Below are 19522 nucleotides of genomic sequence, written 5' to 3'. Positions count from 1 at the left end.
ATAGACAAAATAGAATCATCCATGTCGATATAGACGAAAACGACAAAGAAAGAAAGAAAGCCTTGTAAGAAGATATTTATAACTTGAATCAAAAAAAAAGAAAAACTACAAAAAAGTTTTCGATGCAAATAGGAATTTGATGCAGATGTGGATGATATTTCTACCTGTTTGATTTTTTGGGTAAGTTTGATCGACCACTAAAATCTGAACTTAGCAAAACTCAATCGATTTGATCCGATCAATCGATTGATTTTACCTGAACGAAAAAAAATATTTATAACAACAACAACAACAACAGGTAAGCTTAATAATGTTTTTTTTTCTTTTCTTCTTCTAAACGTTCAAGCTCAATGATCTTTGAAAAACAACAAACAAAAACACGGCATACAAGATTTATTTATTTATAGACAAAGATCGTAGAAATCGTACATCATCATTTGTGATCTAATCATCATCATCATCATTGACATGACTGACAACCAAAATATCGATAATCCTACGAGTTTTTTTTTCGCTGTTGTTGTTGTTAAAATAGTGGTAAGGTTCGTGCCCTCAACTGACCCAACAAAGTAGATCATCATTATCGACGATGATAGTGATTTGGTTGATTGGTTTGTTTTCCTTTTTTTTTCTCTCTCTCTCTCTCTCTCTCTCTCTCTCTCTCTCTCTCTCTCTCTCTTTTCAACTTTCTCTTTCTCTCTATTAGATCATTTAATACACGGTTGAAAACAAAGCAAAAAAACAAAACAGAAAGGGCAATGTCCGATGACTTGAACCTTTTTTTTGGAATTTTGTGAATACAATCAACTATTATTACCTTGCAATTAAGATGATTCTCATTACCAAAAATTAGCCAAAAATCAGCTAAAACAAAAAATCAGCAAAAACAAAAAATTAGCCAAAAAAGGTATTTAGGGTATTTCAGGATTATTTGATTGATCGATTGATTGATTGATGTAACAAAAGAAAATCAGAAAGAGAAAGTTTTATAAACTTTCTTTTTTTCTTCTTCTTTTGGGATATGATTTTTTCTCTTTTTTTTTTGTTTTGTTTTGCAAAGTTCGATGTCAGTTCGATGTCCTCGATCGTGATATTTGTGTGTGTGTGCAAGTACGATATTATCATTACGATATCAGGATATTATCAAAGCGATCGATTGATTGATTGATTTTTTTTCTTTACCAAAATTGATCGATACTTAAAATATCTCTCTCTCTCTCTCTTGCTTGATGTCTGTTTTGTTTTCGTTTTTTTTTCACGGGCGGTTTAGGAAATATATTTTATTCAAATTAATGATTAGGTTCGGTGTTTTTTTTTGCTGACCTTATTTTTCTTTCGTTTGCAAACAAACTCCCTCTCTCTGGGTATCTCCAAAGTAACCAGAAAAACTTTACTTTGAACTTAACCATAAAACAAAAAATGATTGTCATGGCATTGAGCTAACGAAGAATCTTCTGCCAGAAAAAACAACAACTGAAAAATGCGAATAATCAACAACCGAAGAAAAGTAAAAACAAATCTAAACTCCCACACACACACACACCGATTAACATTGCTCGATTCGAACACATCTTATTAGAATTTTTCTCGAAAAACGAAAGAAAAAACCCAAATTTAGAACACTTTAACCCAGGCAGGCAATCCATGTGTGTGTGGCTATGACATTTCTTTGAAAAAAGCAAAAGTTTAAAGTAAAATTTCTACTTTTTTTAAACCAGAAACACGTAAGTTTATAAAATAATTTTGTTTTTGTAAATTTCTTGTAAATTTCTTCTGTGTGTGTGTCTCTGTCTATATTTGTAGCAATGTAATGCAATATATACTTCCGTGTTTTGTTTTGTTTGTTGCCACAAAAAAAAAAAAAAAAAAAAAATAACATTTCGATGATCGCGAAGTCCAAAAACACCATACACCATACACACCAAGAGCATTGACCTTATACCGCACACTGCACACACACACGCTATTTTATTGGGCGCCAAGGCTTCTCCTGTTGATGATTATTATTATAAACATTTGAATGGCGCCCATGCTTTCTTTGCTTTGCTTTTGCTTTTTGGTTGAATATTACCCCAATATTATATGCCAAAATACTGTTGTTGTCATGATGATGATGATTACAATCATTTTCGATCTGTTTTTCTGTTTTTTCTACCGTTGTCAGCGTGTGTGTATCATATCAATTCTAGGGTTTCTTTCAGGTCGATTAGTTTGACGAAAAAAAAGTGATAAGATTTTTTCTGATTTTTGATTTTTTTCCCTGTGTTTAGTGTCTTATTAGGCAACGATAAATTCGATTATTGATCGATCGATTGATTGGCAAGTGTGTTTCGACCGAGCAAAAGTGAAAAAAATCCTTTTTTTTGGAAATTTTTCAAGTCCAAATCCAAACGATAATCATCACTGGAAGAAAAAATATTAAAATCACAAATCATCATCATCATCATCGATGAAATACGGCCAGGTAAGTTTTTCTTCTTATTTTCTTTTTCTGTTTGTTGCTCTGTTTGATCCAAAAGTCAAACTGGGCCAAAGGTTATTTTTGGCCATAAAACGCATAAGCGAAAGTGTTTTGTATAATTATCCTCATCATCATCAAACTCTTTTCTTTCTCCAAAATCACCAACCCATAAATCTTGATGATGGTGATTTTGAAAACACACAGCATAACTTCAAATTATGATAATGAATGATCAAGATTATCGGATTGAAATTGAATGATTTTGGAGAAAGAAGAAGAGAGAGAGAAATATTCCCAACAATAAAAAAAAAGTTTCTGGAAAGGAACGATGATGATGATCGTGAGCTTCAATCCGAATCTTCGGGACAGGTTTAGTTGAGAAAAGAAAGAGAAATTGTTTTTACATCGAAGTCAATAAACTTTCGCTGTCGTTGTTGTTGATGAATGAATGAATGATTCTATTTTCGTCATTTGTTTGTTTGATCTTAACATTTCCGCCACATATGGGAAATATACATACATATCTTACCGACTGAATTGTCCATTAAGTATTGGATCATTTTTGTTTCGGGAGAGAGAGAGAGAAAAGAAAGTTTCGCTAAAAAGACCAATGAACTTGCAACTTGCTTGTAGCTGATTAAAGAAAGAAAAAAGAGCACACCTGTGCGCACACACCTGTTATATATTTCGTTTGTTTTGGTTATTTTCGAATAACCGACCGACCGACCGATCATTTTATGATTGAAAATGCTTTTCAAGCTGCCCAAAAAAATGTTCAACATGTTAAATTTGGTTGAAGAAGAGGGGGAGAAAGTGAAATACGAAAATGAAAGAGAGAGTTTCTTTAATTTGAGAAAGTTTCTCTCTTTTTCAGGTTAACCAATCCGATCAGATCGACACGATAATGAACTAATGGCAAAAAAATTTCTCTTTCCTGGCTTTTCGTCTCTCTTTTTTTAGTCGCCCGAATAATGTGTTTCATTTATTTTGCGTCCGAAATGTATGATGTTTGGTTGGTTGGTTGATGGATACCCGACCTCTATTCCAAACTTGAATATATATCTGTGTGTGTCTGTGTGGTGTTCATTTTCCTATGATGAGAACCTGATTTTCAAGTTGGTTTTTTTAAAAAACCAAATCTCTCAAGTTGTTGGTTTGCTTGCTGAAAAAATGGCTAGTTTGGTTTATCATTCAGGTGTCTATATTCGGGCGTATGATGATTATGATCAACAAGAAAAATCAAAAAACCTATCTCTCTTTTGAACCAGGTTTCTATATGTTGTTTTTTAAATATATGTAGGTTATAAATATATGTAGTGTATTTTATCATGATTTTTGTATGATTTTTTTTTTACTTTTCGTTTAAAATTATTATCAACATCATTTGTACAACATCACCAGTGATGATCACATCTGTTTGATTTTTTGGTTTGATGATGATGATGTTAGAATTTTTGTTTTTCTCAGAAACACATCGTTTTCATCTATTTTTTTCCAACTTAATGACCAAGTGTGTGTGTCGTTTGATAACCAAGTGTGTGAAAATTGAAAATTTAAATTAATTTCTAACCGAAAAAAACGATTCAAAAAACTCTTAATTTTTATCAATTTAAAATTTAATAAAATGATTGGATTTCAGTGTTCAACAACAATTACACAGCCATCATGTCTTGGCCGTACAATATTTCCATCAAGTGTTGCAACATCATCAACACATTCAAATTCATCAGTAACCAATGGTATTGGTAATGGTATTGGTTCATCATCATCATCATCATCATCATCAACAAATTCATCAACAACAACATCAACAACAACTTTCCATAATCGTATACAAATATCACCAAATTTAATTGATTATTTTCCATTAAATGGTGATGGTTTACGTTTAAATTGGGCACATGCTGTTAATAATCGACAAAAATTATTAACATCATTACGTAATGATGATCTTATGATTGAAGGTGATGTTAGTTTAGCTGAAACATCACGTTATCCAGTACCAATAATGGCACATCCACCAAATAATATTAGTGATTTAACATTGGAAGATTTTCTTATAGAAATTGTTCGTTCAAATTGTGCAAAAGGTATTAAATTGGATTTTAAATCAACACGTGTTGTTGAACCGGCATTCCGTGTATTGGCTAGACATGTTGATTTTATTAAAGGTCCAATTGTTTTGAATGCTGATATTCTTGCTGGTAAGTACCTGTTGTTTGTTGTTTGTTTTTTATGTTTCTGATTTTTATTTTGTTTGATTGATTTAGGACCAAACAATCCTGAAACAACACCAGTAGATGCATGGACATTTTTAATGTTATGTCGAACACGTTTTCCAAAAGCAATCATATCTATTGGTTGGACAACTAATTTGGATGGACAGATAAAAATTGGCTATAGCCGTGAAATGATTGATCATATGTCATCATTAGTACGTGAATATAATCTAATGCAACCATTAACATTTCCAGTTAATGCTACATTACTTAAATATTCAATTTGTGAAATACAACGTCTTCTATTTCAGGTATGTTTGTTTGTTTGATTTTGTTTAGTTTTACTAATTTGATTGATTTTTTTTTTCTCTAAAAGGTACCAAACAGTACATTAACCGTATGGGCACATCCAGAAGAATTTGCCAATAATAATCTAACATTACATGATTTATTTATCATACGTAAAGCATTCTCAATCAATTCCGTTTTTTATGATATGCCTTCCGAAGTTATTAATGAATTACGACGTGCTAGTAATATTTGAATATTTGGAACAACAACAAAACATAACAAAAACAACACAAAAAAAAATCATTTTTGTTTTTATTTTTCATTTTTGTTTCATTTTAATTTGTTTGTTTGTTTGTTTTTTTAATTTTCGTATTTGTTTGTTTGTTCTGTTCTGTTTTTAGCCATTGTTTTTTTTCTCTGATGTAAGGATTAGGTAATTCTCTGGTGCCTTTTGTTTGTTTGATAAATTTTTGGGAATTACAAACAAAACAAAAAAAAAAAAAAAAAAATGAAGAAAAAGTTTCAAAATTAATAATCCATATTTATAAATATTTCTATTACCAATCATCATTTTATAAATAAATAATAATCACACATTTATAATATCCATTTATAATTTTATTTTTTACAAACAAAAAAAAAAAGAAAACTTTTTAATCCTGTACATTTTACATTTCAGAATCTTAAACTACAAAAAAAAATTTCATCTATTTTTCTGACCAAATTCACACACACACACAATGACATCATTAGGAATCTCATTCAATTTTTTCATACTTTCTTTTTTTCAATCATCATCACTACATTTGGTTTTTTTTATAAAAACAAAAACGGCAGCATCCCACCAAACAATTTTCTATCTGAATTCATTCATTTGAAGCAAAAATGTTTAGTTTTTTTTACAAATTCTGTTCAAAATCATCAATCATCTCTAGTCCTTATTCCTCTCAATGAAAATAATTGAATGCGAAAAAAATTGATTTTTATAAAAAAAAAATTATTTGAGTTACAAATAGTCACTACATCCGATTATATTTGATAAAAAACACATTAACAAACGGTGTCCACTGGACCGGTGATTTACAAAAAATTTATAATTTCAAAACATGCAATTTACAACTTTTTATAGTGCCTTTTCTTTGTAATTACACAAATACACACACACACACACACACACATTGATTTTATAAACTTTTAAAATTGATAAAATAAATGGAAAAAATTTATAATTTTATTTTTTTGTGCAATTTTTTATTATTTGTATTTTCGTTATTTATAATTTTTTTTTATAAATTATAAATATTATTATTTTATTTTATTTTTATCTAGGTGAAACATAAGGTGTTGGAATTTTAATTCTCGGTGATTTTGATTTTCCTATTTTCCATATCGGTTCTTTTAATGGTGATGACCATTTTGGTTGATTTTTAGCAATCATTTTTATACGATTATTCCACCATGTTGGCATTTTTGGCATATATTTTGTTCGTATTACTGTTGATACCGGTAATGGTGGTGATCGTGGTGGTGATTGTCGCCGATATCGTTGTTGTTGTTGTTGATATTGTGGTTGTTGTTGTTGTTGTTCAATCAAATAATCATCATTATAATATAATTCTGGTGATCTTTTTACTTTTTGTCTCATTAATTTTAATTTTAATCCTTGTGGTACAAGTAATGCTTCACTAACACGTATTGTTTGTTGTGTTGTTCGTGATGGTGAACGTGATGATCTTGTTCGACGTATTGATCGTTTTATTGTTGGTGGTGATCGATGATGATATTTTCCAATTTTTCTTCGATCATCATCATAATCATCATAATCATAATCATCATCATAATCGGATCGTCTTCTTCGTCGTCGTTGTCGTCGTTGTTGTTCTGATTTTGTCATTCTTACATTTCGATCATCATAATAATCATCATCATAATCATAATCATCATCATATCGATCTGTACGTATTCTTTTTGATTTTGGTCTTCGTGTATCATTTCTTGATGGTCTTCTTGACAATCTTCTTCGAAACCATGATGACATTCTTTCGGTTGTTGATCTTATTCTTCTTCTTTTCATTATTCTATCTTTTGGTGATCTTTCTTTTGTTGGTATTCTTTCTATTGATGATCTTTTTCTTCTTCTAATCCATGATGATTTTCTACTTGTTGGTGATCTTTTCATTGTTTTTAATGTTGATGGCATTTTTTCAGTTTTTGTTTTTGTTATCGATTGTATTGTTGTTTTTGGCCAAAGATTCATTTTACGTAATAATTTTTCCAATAATGTTTTCATATCAAATGATCTTATTGTTTCTTGTCGTTTTGGTGATGATGATGTTTTTGGTGATGATGATGATGTTTTCGGTGTTTTCATACCTGCTATCCATCTAATCATATCTTTTTTACGTATTATTTTCATTTTTGTTGGTTGTTGTTGTTGATTAATTGTTATATTTATTGTTTTTCTATCCATTGTTTTCGATATTGTTTTTTGATCATCCATTGTTGGTGTTGTTAATTTTGTTTTTTTATTTTTCATCATAAATTTTGTATTTTGTCGTACTGCTGTTGATAACATTTTACTTATTGGTGACATTTTTACTTTTATATTAATCATTTCAGTTGAATCTTTTGTTTTAATTGTTTTTGGTTCAATAAAATCTAATGTATGTCCACCGGGACTTGTTGTTTTCATTGTCATCATTGTTGAACGGGTTTTTGCCGGTGACATTGTTCTTGACATTGATAATGTTTGTTTTTTTGATATTGATGGTTGTTGTCTTTTTTTTGTTATTGTTGTTGGTTGTAGTTCATCAATACCAGCATACATTTGTATATATTCTTTTTTAGCCGCTATTATTTGTAATTTTTTTTTATTTCTTATTTTACTACCAGTAGTACGTAACATTCTTATTGATGAAATATTTATTCTTTTTTGATCATGTATCTGTGATAATGGTAATTGTCCTTGTTTAATTAATAATTTATTCGATATTCGTAATTTTATTGCCGGTTTTTCTGTCAATGTTAATGTTTCTTCCGATAATCTTGATGTTTTATGTTCACCAGTTAATGCTTCATCCGTTAATGTTTCCTTTTTTTTTATCGATATATTTAATTTTGTTCTAGATGATGATCGTTGTTTTTGTTGTTGTTGTTGTTTTTGTTCATCTTTATCTTTGATTTTTGTTTTTATGATTGGCTCTTTTTGTTGTGATTGTTGTTGTTGTTCTTTGTCAGAAAATTTAAATGCTGAAATTTTGGCTATTAATGGTAATTGTTCTTTTCCATTTGTCGGTATTGCATCTACAACTGATAAAGGTGGTTCCGCTTTAACTTCAGAATCTGGTGCTTGTTTCGCTCCACTATCAATAACTGGTACTTGTTCGGCATCACTTGGTAGAACATCCGCTTGTTCGCCATAACCTTCTTGGTTAACATCCGCTTGTTCGCCATAACCTTCTTGGTTAACATCCGCTTGTTCGTCATAACCTTCCATAACATCAGCTTCTTCTTCTAATACATCACCTTGTTCAATCATAGCTTCATCTTCTTCTCCTTCTCCTTCTCCTTCACCTTCACCGGCTTCAATATCTATTTGATTTTCTTCACCTTCATCCGAATAATCATCATCAGACGTTTGCTTTTTTCGTTTTTTATATGTACACAAACCGATTACGGTTGTCATTGTTGTTGTTAACATTAAAATGATCGCCAATAATGACATTTGAATTGGCTGATCTGAATTATTGATTTCGGAATCATTCAAATTTTTTCCAAAATCAAATCGTTTCATTTTTATTTACCATACAAACAAAACAAACCAAAAAAAAAAAATTAATTGAATTCAATTTCAAATTCTAATTCAAATTATCGAAAAAGTTTAATTTATTGATTTATTTTGTTTGTTAATAACAATGATTAATCCAAACTAATACACAGAGATTGATTGATTGATTGAAATGTAAGATATAAAGGATTATTATCATCATCAAAATCATCATCTGATAGAATCATAAAATGTACACATAATAGCGATGAAAACTAACAAGAAAAAAATCTCTTTCTGTTTTTGGGATCCAAGATTTTCAAAGAGAGATTTTTGTTTGTTGTTGATTGATGGTCACGTTTTGTGTTATATATTTTCTTCCTTCTTGCACAAAACGATCAATAACGGTCTCGATATAAACCAGAACGATGATGATGATAATGGTCACGATGTAATTGTTGTTGTCTACCATCATTCGATGAATATGTTCGATATTGTTGTTGTTGTTGATTATGATGATGATGGTGATTATTATTATACGAACTTGCTGTACCAGATGAATATGATGATGATAATGTCATACTAGTTGATGAATAACGACGATGATGATTACCATTATCCAAAGGATACTATTTTATAAATATGAATAAATAAAATTAGAATTTTGGAAAACCTAAAACAGTAAAGATTGAATTTAATTTACCGGATTCGATTGAACATAACCACCTGTTCGATAACTAGATGAATGATAACCATTCATTGATCCATAATTATTGTCCGAAGAACGTGTTCGTGGTTGTATTGTTCGATTATAGCGATCTATTTTTTGTTTTTCGATGGGAGGAAAACAAAATATTGATAAACATTATTCACAAAACAAAACAAAAAACACAATATTATTCACATACCATCACGTATACGATTTGAATAAAAACCATCAGGATAATCCAATCGTTTTCTACTAGAAAACAAACATATCATTAGGTTATTATGCAAAAACAAGTAAAATTTCGTTTTTCCCTACTTGATGGAATGAAGAGATAATGTTGTTTCGGTTGTCGATGATGATAAATGTAAAGATGTTTTATTACGATAACTATCATGACGTGTTGTTGTTGTTGTTGAACCAGCATTATTATTATTACTATCCATAAATGGTCCACGTGAATGACGTTTTCTCGGTCGATTTAATGTTTGTTTTTTCATTCGTTTTAGCATTGGAATTAGATCGACAAAATCATCCGCCGGAAATAGACGGCAAAGTTCTTCACCTGTTTTTGGTTCAATTTCCTGGCCATCACGTGCAATTTTTACTGGTTTCGATTCATTAAATGCATTATATAAATGTGATGTATGTGTAAATGGTAATTCATTACGACAAATCCAATCAATAAAAAATATACCACCAAATGGACAACTTTGTATACCAGGTGGTAATACCCACTTAACTGGTTCTAAATCATATTGTACTTCGGATGATAATCGTGCAAAACCTTGAAATTTTCCACTTTCTTTTACCGAAAATATTAATATTACATTACGAAATTCACGAAATGCACTATTCAATTTCATTTCATTTGGTAATGGTGTTGACCAAACACCTTCACGTTTACTTATTTCAACATTTTCTTCATTATTACTTTTCATAACAAAATAACAACTATCTTTGAAAAAATATTTAATTAATGATGAATAATCGCGTTTCTTGGCTGTTGTTGATGTATTTTTCTTCAACGATGATGGCGATTGATTATGACGATTATGATGTTTATGTCGATGATGATGACGATGATGAGCATGTCTTCGGCTACGTTTAAGGCCATCATCGCCGTCGTCATTATCATCATCATTATCATGGCCATGTTTCCTTTTACGTCCGATTTTAGCAGTGGGATCATCATCATTTTCACCATTACCATTATCATCATCATCATTAAGATCATCACGTAAATTTGTTGATTTTGCCACCGTACGTGAATCGGAATTTTTGGTTATTTTTATTTTTACTTGATAAAACAAAAAAGGAAATTAAAATTAAAATTTCAAAAGAAAAAGATAAACAAACTTACAGCTTGGAGATCGTGTAAATGATTGATATGAATGATTACTATCGGCATTCGATGCACGATCATCATCATCATTATTTTTATCTTTCAAAGTTGCAGTAGCAGTTGTTGTTGTTGTTGCTGTATTTGGTAATTGATGATCATCATCACCACCCGGACCACCACCACCAGTAATTGAACTATGATCTTCACATGAACAAGATCCTGAATCACAACTATATTGTGATTGACATGATGCTGATGATTGAGATGATTCATGTGATTTTGATCTTCGTTGTTTTCGATCATTATTATTTCCACCACCATTATTTCCACTTGATCGATTTGTCAAATTATTATTCGACTATTTCCACAAAAAATGGATAAAAAATGTCAAAATTTGTCAATTTCAATATCAACTACTATACCTTGTTGCCATTATCTTTTGATGATGATTGTGGTTTGATTGTTGAAGATTTTTTCTTCAAATCCAAATCTATACGATCAAAAATGAGAGAAAAACAAAGTTTTGTAAATCTTTTTTCCTGACAAAAAAACAATTCTTACTGTTATTACGAGCCAATGTTTTATTATTCTTTGTCGTTGTTGTTGTTGCCAATCTTGTACGATCAAAATTTCTAGCCGCTTTTAATTCGGCATCAAAATCTTCATCATCACCATTGTCCAAAAGATCATCAAGAACATTACGTTCTTCATTCATCATTTTTTTCAATTATTCTTTTTTCCTTGTTTGTTTGTTCGTCCAAATCGTTGTTACTAATTCAACATCCAAGTGTGCGTGACCTTTTTTGTTTGTTTGATTTGATTTCAAGAAAAATTTTTTATTATTTAAAAAAAAAGAAACAAATTATTTTTTGGTTTACAAATTCAGAGGGTCATCATAATTCCATCAAAAAAAAAAAAAAAAAAACAAAAACTGATCGATGACCAACGATATTCATCCATCATCATAATTTGATGCAAAAAAAAAATCATCCCAATTTGATTTAATTTTTTTTAACAAAAGAAAAAAAGGTTTATGGCGCCTAATCTGTGTTGTGTTGTGTGGGCAGTGAAATCAACATATTAACCCGTTTGTTTAGAAAAAATTTGCATTTATTTTTATTTACCATTAATTAACCATTAATCACACACACACACTCACTTGGAACAACAAAATAATAATATCACATTATAATTATTGAAAATGTCACACATCTAAAGATGTTTTTGTCAATTAAATTTTTTTTTTCTTCAAAAATGATGAATGACACACCACACAAAATAACACAGAATGATGATGATGATAAAGTGTTAATTCAATTTGATTCAGTAATGAAAAATGTTGTTATTATGACCAAAGTACAATATTTTTATTACGATCAGCACTTGCAAATAAATTTCCTTTTGGATGCCATTCAACTGCAATAATTGTACCAATATGTTTATCAGTTGATAATGTTTTTAATAATTTTCCTGATGAAAAATCCCAAAAAAATATTTGACTATCATTACCACCACAAGCAATATATTGATCATTTGGACTTAAACATAACCGGGTCCAATCCCAACCAATTGTAAATGAATCGGCTGTATAATTTTGTACAAATGAATTCATACGCAAATCTAAACAGGTTAATTTATCAACATTACGTATAGCGGCAACCAAATAATGACCATTATTCGTAACATTTAATGATGTAATTTTACCCTGTAATTGAATTCCGGTTGCTGATGATGTTTCAATACGTGAATCCCAAAATCGTATATGTTTATCAATATGACCACTGGCAAAAAAATTTTCATCACGATTAGCAATATCGGTACATGATGAACCGGCAAACAATGTACGCATACAAGCATTACGATTTAAATCCCATACTTTAATTGTTTTATCATAACTACCCGATACAACTTTATTATTTACAGACATAAATTTTACTGACATTACTTTATTTGAATGACCAGTTAGTGTACGACGTAAACGAAAATCATTTAATGTCCAAACACGACTTGCATAATCACTTGATGATGCAACTAAATATTCTTCAAATATATCAATAGATGTAACCGATGCATTACTACCGGTTAATACTTGTATCAGATTGATTTTAATATCATCAAAATTCCATAATTTTACTTTACGATCACCACCACCACTACTTAGATAATTTGTTTTTTTATCAAATTTTAATGCATATATTTCATTATGTGGTTCGAAATTTATTCTCGGTCGTTCAGGTATTATTACCGTAACAGGATTTTCAATCAAATTTACTGAATCATTTTCAACATTTGATGTAACCATAATTCTATTTGCATCATCTTCTAATTGTTTACGTAAACGTTCCTGTTGTAAACGTATCATTTTTTCATTCTCTTCATTCATTATTTCAGCATCTTTTGCTTTTGTTTCCATAACTTTCGTAACCAAATCATTATATTGTTGATTTAGTTTATCAAATTTATTTTTTAAACTATCATATAATATTTGTAATGCAGTATGTTCATCAATTAAACATGTATTCTGTCCTTTTAAATCATTTATAACTTCTTCATATGCACGACATTTATCTAACATACAATCTAAATTTATTTTTAAATCAGTTTGTTTTGATTTTAAATCATTTTTTTCTTTCATTAAACTAGTTATTTTTGTATTCAATTCAATTATTGTTGAATCTTTTTCCATTATACATTTTTGACATTCTTTTAAATCATTTTGTAATGATTGTATACGATCATTTAATGTTGAATTTGTTGCCGAAGTTAATGTTGTTGTTGCTGTTGTCGATGCTGTTGATGATGATGATGGTATTGGATTTGACAATGTTTGATTATCACAATTCGCTGTTGTTGATGATGATGATGAATTTGATTTTTCTCTTTGTAATGAATCAATTTTTTCAAACAAACTAACACATGTTTGTATCACAGATTCAAATGGTTCATTTGTTTTACGTTGTTGTTCTTGTAGTTGTTGTATTATTGATTTTCTCCATGTTGGATTTGTTGCTGTCGATATGATGGCCATTTTTTATTTCATTTATTTAATTTTTTGAAACAAAATCAATCAGTTGATTTGATGAACTCTAAGGCGTTATTTTCATTTAGAAATTGTCTTTTTTTTTAATTTGTGTGTGTGTGTGTATCGAGTGAGTGTAAATTGATAAATTTTGGTTGACTGAAAAAAAAGAGATAAAAATAAAAAAGAGAGATTCTTTGTCAAACAAATTAAAGATCAGTCTTGTATTTTCAATCGAAAAAAATATGGTATCCTTTTAGAGAGAGAGAGAGATAAAGAAACATATCATCAAGAAAATATCGATATTTTGATGGTATCGATATATCGATATCGAAATCAGAATCGAATAAAACTTGATCGAATGAATTGAAAACAACCAATCAATCAATCAATCAATTTCGAATAATAATTTTGTCCAAATTTAAAAAAAAACCATCATCCAAAATTAAACTGGATGAAACAGGAAAAAAAATGTTATCAAATGTGGGTTCAAAACAAACAAACAAAATTTTCGATGAAACTAACATCACACACACGCACAACAACAAAAAAAAATAGGCAGAGATTTATCACAGAAAAGAGTCGAATAACACCTTTGGAAATGTTTTACATAATTTTTTCAGCCAAAAAAAAACAAGAAAAAAACAGAAAAAAATTGATGAAATTATGGTGAAATATGATGGAGATTATTAGGTAAAAAACATCAAACAACACAGAATTGATACACCGAAAGAATTGATTTGATTGAAATCAAATCAACAAAATATCCATAAAATGTTTCAAACGAAAATGAATTATGCCCGAGAAAATGAAACAAAAAAAAAACATTTTCAATGTCAACATTTTATCATCATTGATGATTTGATGATTTTTTTTTCACTTTTTTCAATTTTATAAAGTCAAGTTTTTTTTCATTTTAAAGATAACAACAACAACAATAAAAATGTCGTTATTATCAAACAAACCTTTGGATATTTTTTTTTTGAAAAAAATGTGTTTCAAACAAAACTCATAAACAGAATAAGCAAATTCCAAAAAAACACGTTGTTTGTTTGTTGTTGAACGCCGGAAATTCCGTATTTTTCGTTGATTTTCAGGTAAATTTCACAATTAAATCAGTTTAACAAAAAAAGATCGTTGATCATCGATGTATTGACGGTTTTTGATTTGATTTCTTCTTTGTCTTTTTTTTTATTCTTAATCGAGATGAACAACACAAAATTCAGGATAATAACAAACACAACACTATTTGGCAGATTCTTGTTCTTCTTTTTCGTTTTGCTCGATCGAACAATAACAACAGACAAAATAAAAAACATTAGTAGTAGCATTAATAACAACAACATCTTTGGTTATATAAACACAAGAAGTCTTGTGGTAGTGGCAAGCACGAATGAATCTTGACATAGTTTTTATGAAAAGATTCAATCGCGATGACCGTACATAAATGACGAAAACTAAAAATTTTTTTTCCACGGTAAATGATTGGCGGTAAATTTAAATCAATTTTTGTAATTTTTTTTTTTTTTTGTAATCTTTGTAAAACCGATTTTTATTATTATTTTTATAAATTAAAAAAAAGGTAAAACATTATGAAATGGAATGTATCGTTTGTGTGAAGAATATCAATATTTGATAAGAGTTTTAAAAAATTATTCTGCAGACTGTAAAACTGGAATTTTTGTTTTTTTGTTTTTTCATTCAAACGGAAAAACAAACAGTGTTTTTTTTGATGAGATTTCTATGAAAAAGTGATAAAATGATTATGAATTCAATTCAATTCAATAATAAAATCCTTGTGCTTTGTTCAATATTTTCTCATTCAGTATGGATGATGGCACATTTTGTAACGGATGTATGTGTGTGTTTATTCAAGTGTTTAAATGTGTGTGTGTGTGTGTGCTGTCGATTATCAATGTCATCAGTCATTTGGAAATGTTTTGAATGAAAAAGTAAGAAAGAAAAGAATTATACATAACAAAAAAAAAAAAAAATTAATAACAAGGTAAAAAACCTGTAACAAATTACATATTTTCTCCTATATATATCATTCATTTGTCACCGCAAAAAAAACAACAACAAAAACCATACAGACAACGAAAAATTGTTTGTCATTGAATTTGAAAGAAATCAATCAAATCTCGTTCGTTTTGTTTTGTTTGTTTTACATTTGTTGTATAATTTCATATTTTTTCTTTAAATCAATTTGTGTTTTTTTAATATCCTGTTTTTTACGTTGTGCAATTAATTGACGCATTTCGGCTGCTGTCATATTAAGATTTAATTCTGTTGAATTACCACCATTACCACTACTAACATTACCACCACCATTAACATTACCACCATTATTATCATTCGATACAATACGTTTTGCTGTTGTTGTTGTTGTTGTTGTTCCATTCGATTGTAACTTTTTCTCATCAATTTCATTATTATTATTATTATTATTATTATTTAAATTTGATTCAGAATTATTTGAAATGGGTGATCCATTGATATTGTTACGATTGTTGTTGTTGTTCTTCGATGATGTTGATGACGATAATGACAATGATGATGATGATGCGGATGCGGATGAATCGATTGATGATGTTATACTTGCTGTACGATTATTATTATCAATTTTTCCATTATTATTACTATTATTATTATTCGATGTTGTTGTTGTTGTTGTTTTTATTGAATTATTTCCATTATTTTGAATATCATTATCATCATTATTATTATTATTTTGTTGTTGTTGTTGTGGATTATTATTATTATTATTTAAGCCCGTATTATTATCTTGTTTCGATGACGATGTTGTTGTCGATGATGTCGTTGATGATGATGCTGATGATGATTTACGACGATTCAATTCATTTTTGACCGCCTATTTTTCCCCATTGTCGTCAGATTGAGCACAGAGAGATCATTTTGATATATAAAAAAAAACAATAGAAAAAAACAAAAAAATTGGTTTAATTAATATCATTTTGGATAAAAACATTTATATATTTTGTAAAATGAATTGAATTTAGGAAAACGAGAAGCATGGAAACATGTTTTTTTTTGTTTCTCCAATGATGATGATTAGGATAAGGATAATAAAAAAAATTTTATCAACATCATCATCTAAATTAAACGAGATCGAAAGTACTCAAAAGATAGATAGATTGTGACTGAGTAAATGTACTTTAGTAATGTAGTTTTTTTTGATATAAAAAAATAATAAAGATGTAAAATCAGGAAAAAAACCTTGAATACTTTTGATTTTTTTTTGGGGTTAAAATAGTTGTCCAATTTGAATCCGGATTGAATCAAACCGAACCGGATCGAAATAGAATCGAATCTCGATAAAACTTTACAGAAAAAAACGCCAAATTTTTTTTGTTTTCTTTTGTTTGAAAAAAATTTTCAAATTTTAAAACCTACCACCAACGCATCATTTATCCATTATTCTTTTGAAATAAACATAGAAATTCAAATTATAATGATGATGATGATGATGATGATAAATCATTGTCAAAGTTTTTTTTTCTTCGAACAAAAAATAATCATCAGGTGTGTAGGATTTTTTGTCAATTGTTCTAATCCCTATTGTCATATTGTGTTTGTGAGTGGGGGGATGCATACTGACAATGCTAATCAAAAATAACAAACTCAAATAATCATAGCTGCATAAAAGATAATAAAATTTATTTTAAAAAATCAAAAATTCCAGGTAACAACGCCCCAGCAAGCCAAAAAAAGAAAAAAGGATGCAATATTGTCTATTTATGCCGCATCCGAAACTGTCTATTTTCTCTCTCTCTCTCTCTCCCTCACTATTTTCATCTATTGCTAATGCTATATGTCATTTTATAGTCATGATGATGATGACATTGACAATTTTCTTGCCTAAAATGTCAATCAATCAATCAATCCGTTTATAATTAATTAAATTATCAATTTAGAAAATTAGGCCAATTTAAAAAAAAAGAAAAGAAAGAAAGAAAAAATTTACCTGTTGTTGTTGTTGTTGTTGATTTATTAATGATGATGGTTGTCGTATTTGTATCATTGGATCAGATGATGATAATGGTAATGGTAATATACCTTGTTGTAATGGTCTTGGTATTGGTGTACGATAACAAATAACATTCGATTGTGTGGATTTTATTATTAATTTACGTTCACGATACCAACGATCACCATAATCATCAATAACTAATAATCTTGTTTCATTTGTTATAGATTTTATACGTTCAACAACTTGACGATGATTTTCATTACAAATATTAACAAAATTTACTTCAATAATTTTATCACCTTCACGTAAACCGGCTAACATTGCCGGTGAATCATCATCAACTTTACCAATATATTGTCCTTGTTTAGTTTTTTCAGCATGTAAATTAAAACCATAACCATTAAAATCTGGCCATTTTATTAAATGACATAAACGTGGACATGGTGCATCAATATAATCACCATTATTTATATTATTACCATCACCCATACTACCATTATAATCCATAATGTTGGTGGATATTGTTTTTTGTGGATCTTAACTTGAAAAATTCTTCAAAAACCAGATAAAGACACGTGCGGAGAAGAATTCCTGACGAAAAACGCAAAGTTTTTTTTCACAAAACTTGATGAAATAAGAAGAAGCAGAAACAAACAAAAATGGCCAACCAAAAACAGAACCAAGAAAAATATCAGTCAACACAAGAGAGAGAGCTTTTTTTACTCATCAGGCACACAAAGCTTTCAGTTCAGTTCAGTTTTCAGTGTATATACACAATCGGTGTTAGTTGGCCAAAAAACACAGAAAAAAGTTTGCTTCCACTGTAGGATTGGACACTGGACTTGAGTGAAATGAAAAAAAAACTGGACAACAAGGCAGCAACAGAACAGGCACTTGTTGCTGTCGATGATGATGATGATGGTGGAATGTAATAAAACCGAATTGCCAACAAATCAAAACAAACCAAACAACAACAAACTGCTATATGGAATGGTTGATTGAAGTAGCTGAAGAGAGAGAGAGAGAGAGTGACGCGTTGAATCTGGGTTTTTATCGTCGTCGCCAATGCAAAAATGTTAATTTTGATGATTTTTTAAAGGAGAATTTCGCTCAAATCGTCAAATCATTGAATGGGAAGAATATCCAAGCCAAAGATGTTAACAGAGATTAACGACGTCAAAAAAAAAAAAAAAAAAAAGAATGATTCGAATCGACGAATGACGATTGTGTCGATATTATCGATTGTTTATGATGGTTGGTTGTTGATGGATGGACGAATCAAAATCGAATGAATTTTTGGGAATGAAAATATAGAGGATGTAATGATGTTGTTGGATAACAACAAAAGTGTAGGATGGATACATTTTTTTGTTTCTCTCTCTCTTTTTATGATTTTTACAAAAAAAAAGAAACATCATATTTTTTCGATGATAATAATGATGGTAACCACTACTATAATTCCCCAACAACAACAACAATGTTTGAAAAAAGACACGGTTCTCTCTCGTTTGTGTGTTTGCTTGTTTCTCTCTCTCTACCGATAACGATGATGATAATAAGGATTTTCAATGATGATGGTGATAACGACAACGACGACAACAAAATGAAAATGAAAACACCACTAAAACACTTGTTGCTTGCTTGCCTGTTTGTTTGTTTGCTTGTTAGTTTTGTTGTTTTTGATTAATGAATGAAACAAACGAAAACGAAAATGAAATGAAAAA

At 29.4% G+C, this 19522-nt stretch overlaps 4 protein-coding genes across 7 annotated transcripts; 1 reads left to right on the top strand and 3 right to left on the bottom strand.

The window, feature by feature from the left end:
- Nucleotides 1–519: 519 nt before the first annotated feature.
- Nucleotides 520–6205, top strand: LOC113790074 (protein FAM151B). Of its 3 annotated transcripts, none has more exons than XM_075821541.1 (5): nucleotides 520–611; nucleotides 2271–2464; nucleotides 4101–4665; nucleotides 4732–4991; nucleotides 5057–6205. In XM_075821541.1, the coding sequence occupies exons 2-5, from the start codon at nucleotides 2450–2452 to the stop codon at nucleotides 5222–5224; spliced, it is 1008 nt and encodes a 335-aa protein (XP_075677656.1). In that variant the 5' UTR covers nucleotides 520–611; nucleotides 2271–2449; the 3' UTR covers nucleotides 5225–6205. The 3 variants fall into 3 exon arrangements, with proteins under 3 accessions (XP_075677656.1, XP_075677657.1, XP_075677658.1); XM_075821542.1 differs by lacking the exon at nucleotides 520–611 and adding an exon at nucleotides 1360–1724; XM_075821543.1 differs by lacking the exon at nucleotides 520–611 and adding an exon at nucleotides 2077–2201.
- Nucleotides 6206–8832: 2627 nt separating this feature from the next.
- Ythdc1 (YTH domain containing 1) lies at nucleotides 8833–15092 on the bottom strand. 2 transcript variants are annotated; one of them, XM_075821538.1, is made up of 8 exons: nucleotides 14773–15092; nucleotides 11350–11586; nucleotides 11211–11278; nucleotides 10807–11146; nucleotides 9762–10743; nucleotides 9646–9698; nucleotides 9441–9556; nucleotides 8833–9366 (listed from the first exon to the last, which is right to left on the bottom strand). In XM_075821538.1, exons 2-8 carry the CDS (start codon nucleotides 11504–11506, stop codon nucleotides 9136–9138), a joined length of 1947 nt encoding a protein of 648 aa, XP_075677653.1. In that variant the 5' UTR covers nucleotides 11507–11586; nucleotides 14773–15092; the 3' UTR covers nucleotides 8833–9135. The 2 variants fall into 2 exon arrangements, with proteins under 2 accessions (XP_075677653.1, XP_075677654.1); XM_075821539.1 differs by lacking the exon at nucleotides 14773–15092 and having other exon boundaries at nucleotides 9646–9695; nucleotides 11350–11654.
- On the bottom strand, nucleotides 12133–14761 carry Atg16 (Autophagy-related 16). The gene has a single exon (XM_027339691.2). It carries the CDS (start codon nucleotides 13814–13816, stop codon nucleotides 12134–12136), a length of 1683 nt encoding a protein of 560 aa, XP_027195492.1. The 5' UTR covers nucleotides 13817–14761; the 3' UTR covers nucleotide 12133.
- A 613-nt stretch (nucleotides 15093–15705) lies between the features above and the next one.
- LOC113790075 (uncharacterized) lies at nucleotides 15706–19159 on the bottom strand. Its single transcript, XM_075821540.1, has 2 exons — nucleotides 17793–19159; nucleotides 15706–16679 (listed from the first exon to the last, which is right to left on the bottom strand). Exons 1-2 carry the CDS (start codon nucleotides 18303–18305, stop codon nucleotides 15972–15974), a joined length of 1221 nt encoding a protein of 406 aa, XP_075677655.1. The 5' UTR covers nucleotides 18306–19159; the 3' UTR covers nucleotides 15706–15971.
- Nucleotides 19160–19522: the final 363 nt, after the last annotated feature.

Source organism: Dermatophagoides pteronyssinus, unplaced genomic scaffold, assembly GCF_027571235.1.
Source record: "Dermatophagoides pteronyssinus isolate colony J.1.1.1.1 unplaced genomic scaffold, Derpt_VIB-CSIC_2022.12 sq0011, whole genome shotgun sequence".
NCBI classification, from domain to species: Eukaryota; Metazoa; Arthropoda; class Arachnida; order Sarcoptiformes; family Pyroglyphidae; genus Dermatophagoides; species Dermatophagoides pteronyssinus.
The sequence above is the reverse complement of the archived record's forward strand: the minus strand, read 5'-3'. Positions and strand labels throughout refer to the sequence as shown.

Excerpts from the sequence above, each read along its gene's own strand:
- LOC113790074 (XM_075821541.1), top strand. Across the intron at positions 4,666-4,731 it reads GAATGCTGATATTCTTGCTG|GACCAAACAATCCTGAAACA; the intron begins GTAAGTACCTGT and ends TGATTGATTTAG. Across the intron at positions 4,992-5,056 it reads TACAACGTCTTCTATTTCAG|GTACCAAACAGTACATTAAC; the intron begins GTATGTTTGTTT and ends TTTCTCTAAAAG.
- Ythdc1 (XM_075821538.1), bottom strand. The coding sequence starts at position 11,506 with ATGATGAATGAAGAACGTAATGTTCTTGATGATCTTTTGGACAATGGT. Across the intron at positions 11,147-11,210 it reads CAAAAGATAATGGCAACAAG|TCGAATAATAATTTGACAAA; the intron begins GTATAGTAGTTG and ends TTGTGGAAATAG. Across the intron at positions 10,744-10,806 it reads ATTTACACGATCTCCAAGCT|TAAAAATAAAAATAACCAAA; the intron begins GTAAGTTTGTTT and ends TGTTTTATCAAG.
- Atg16 (XM_027339691.2), bottom strand. The coding sequence starts at position 13,816 with ATGGCCATCATATCGACAGCAACAAATCCAACATGGAGAAAATCAATA.
- LOC113790075 (XM_075821540.1), bottom strand. The coding sequence starts at position 18,305 with ATGGATTATAATGGTAGTATGGGTGATGGTAATAATATAAATAATGGT. Across the intron at positions 16,680-17,792 it reads AACAACAACAACAACAACAG|GCGGTCAAAAATGAATTGAA; the intron begins GTAAATTTTTTC and ends GGGGAAAAATAG.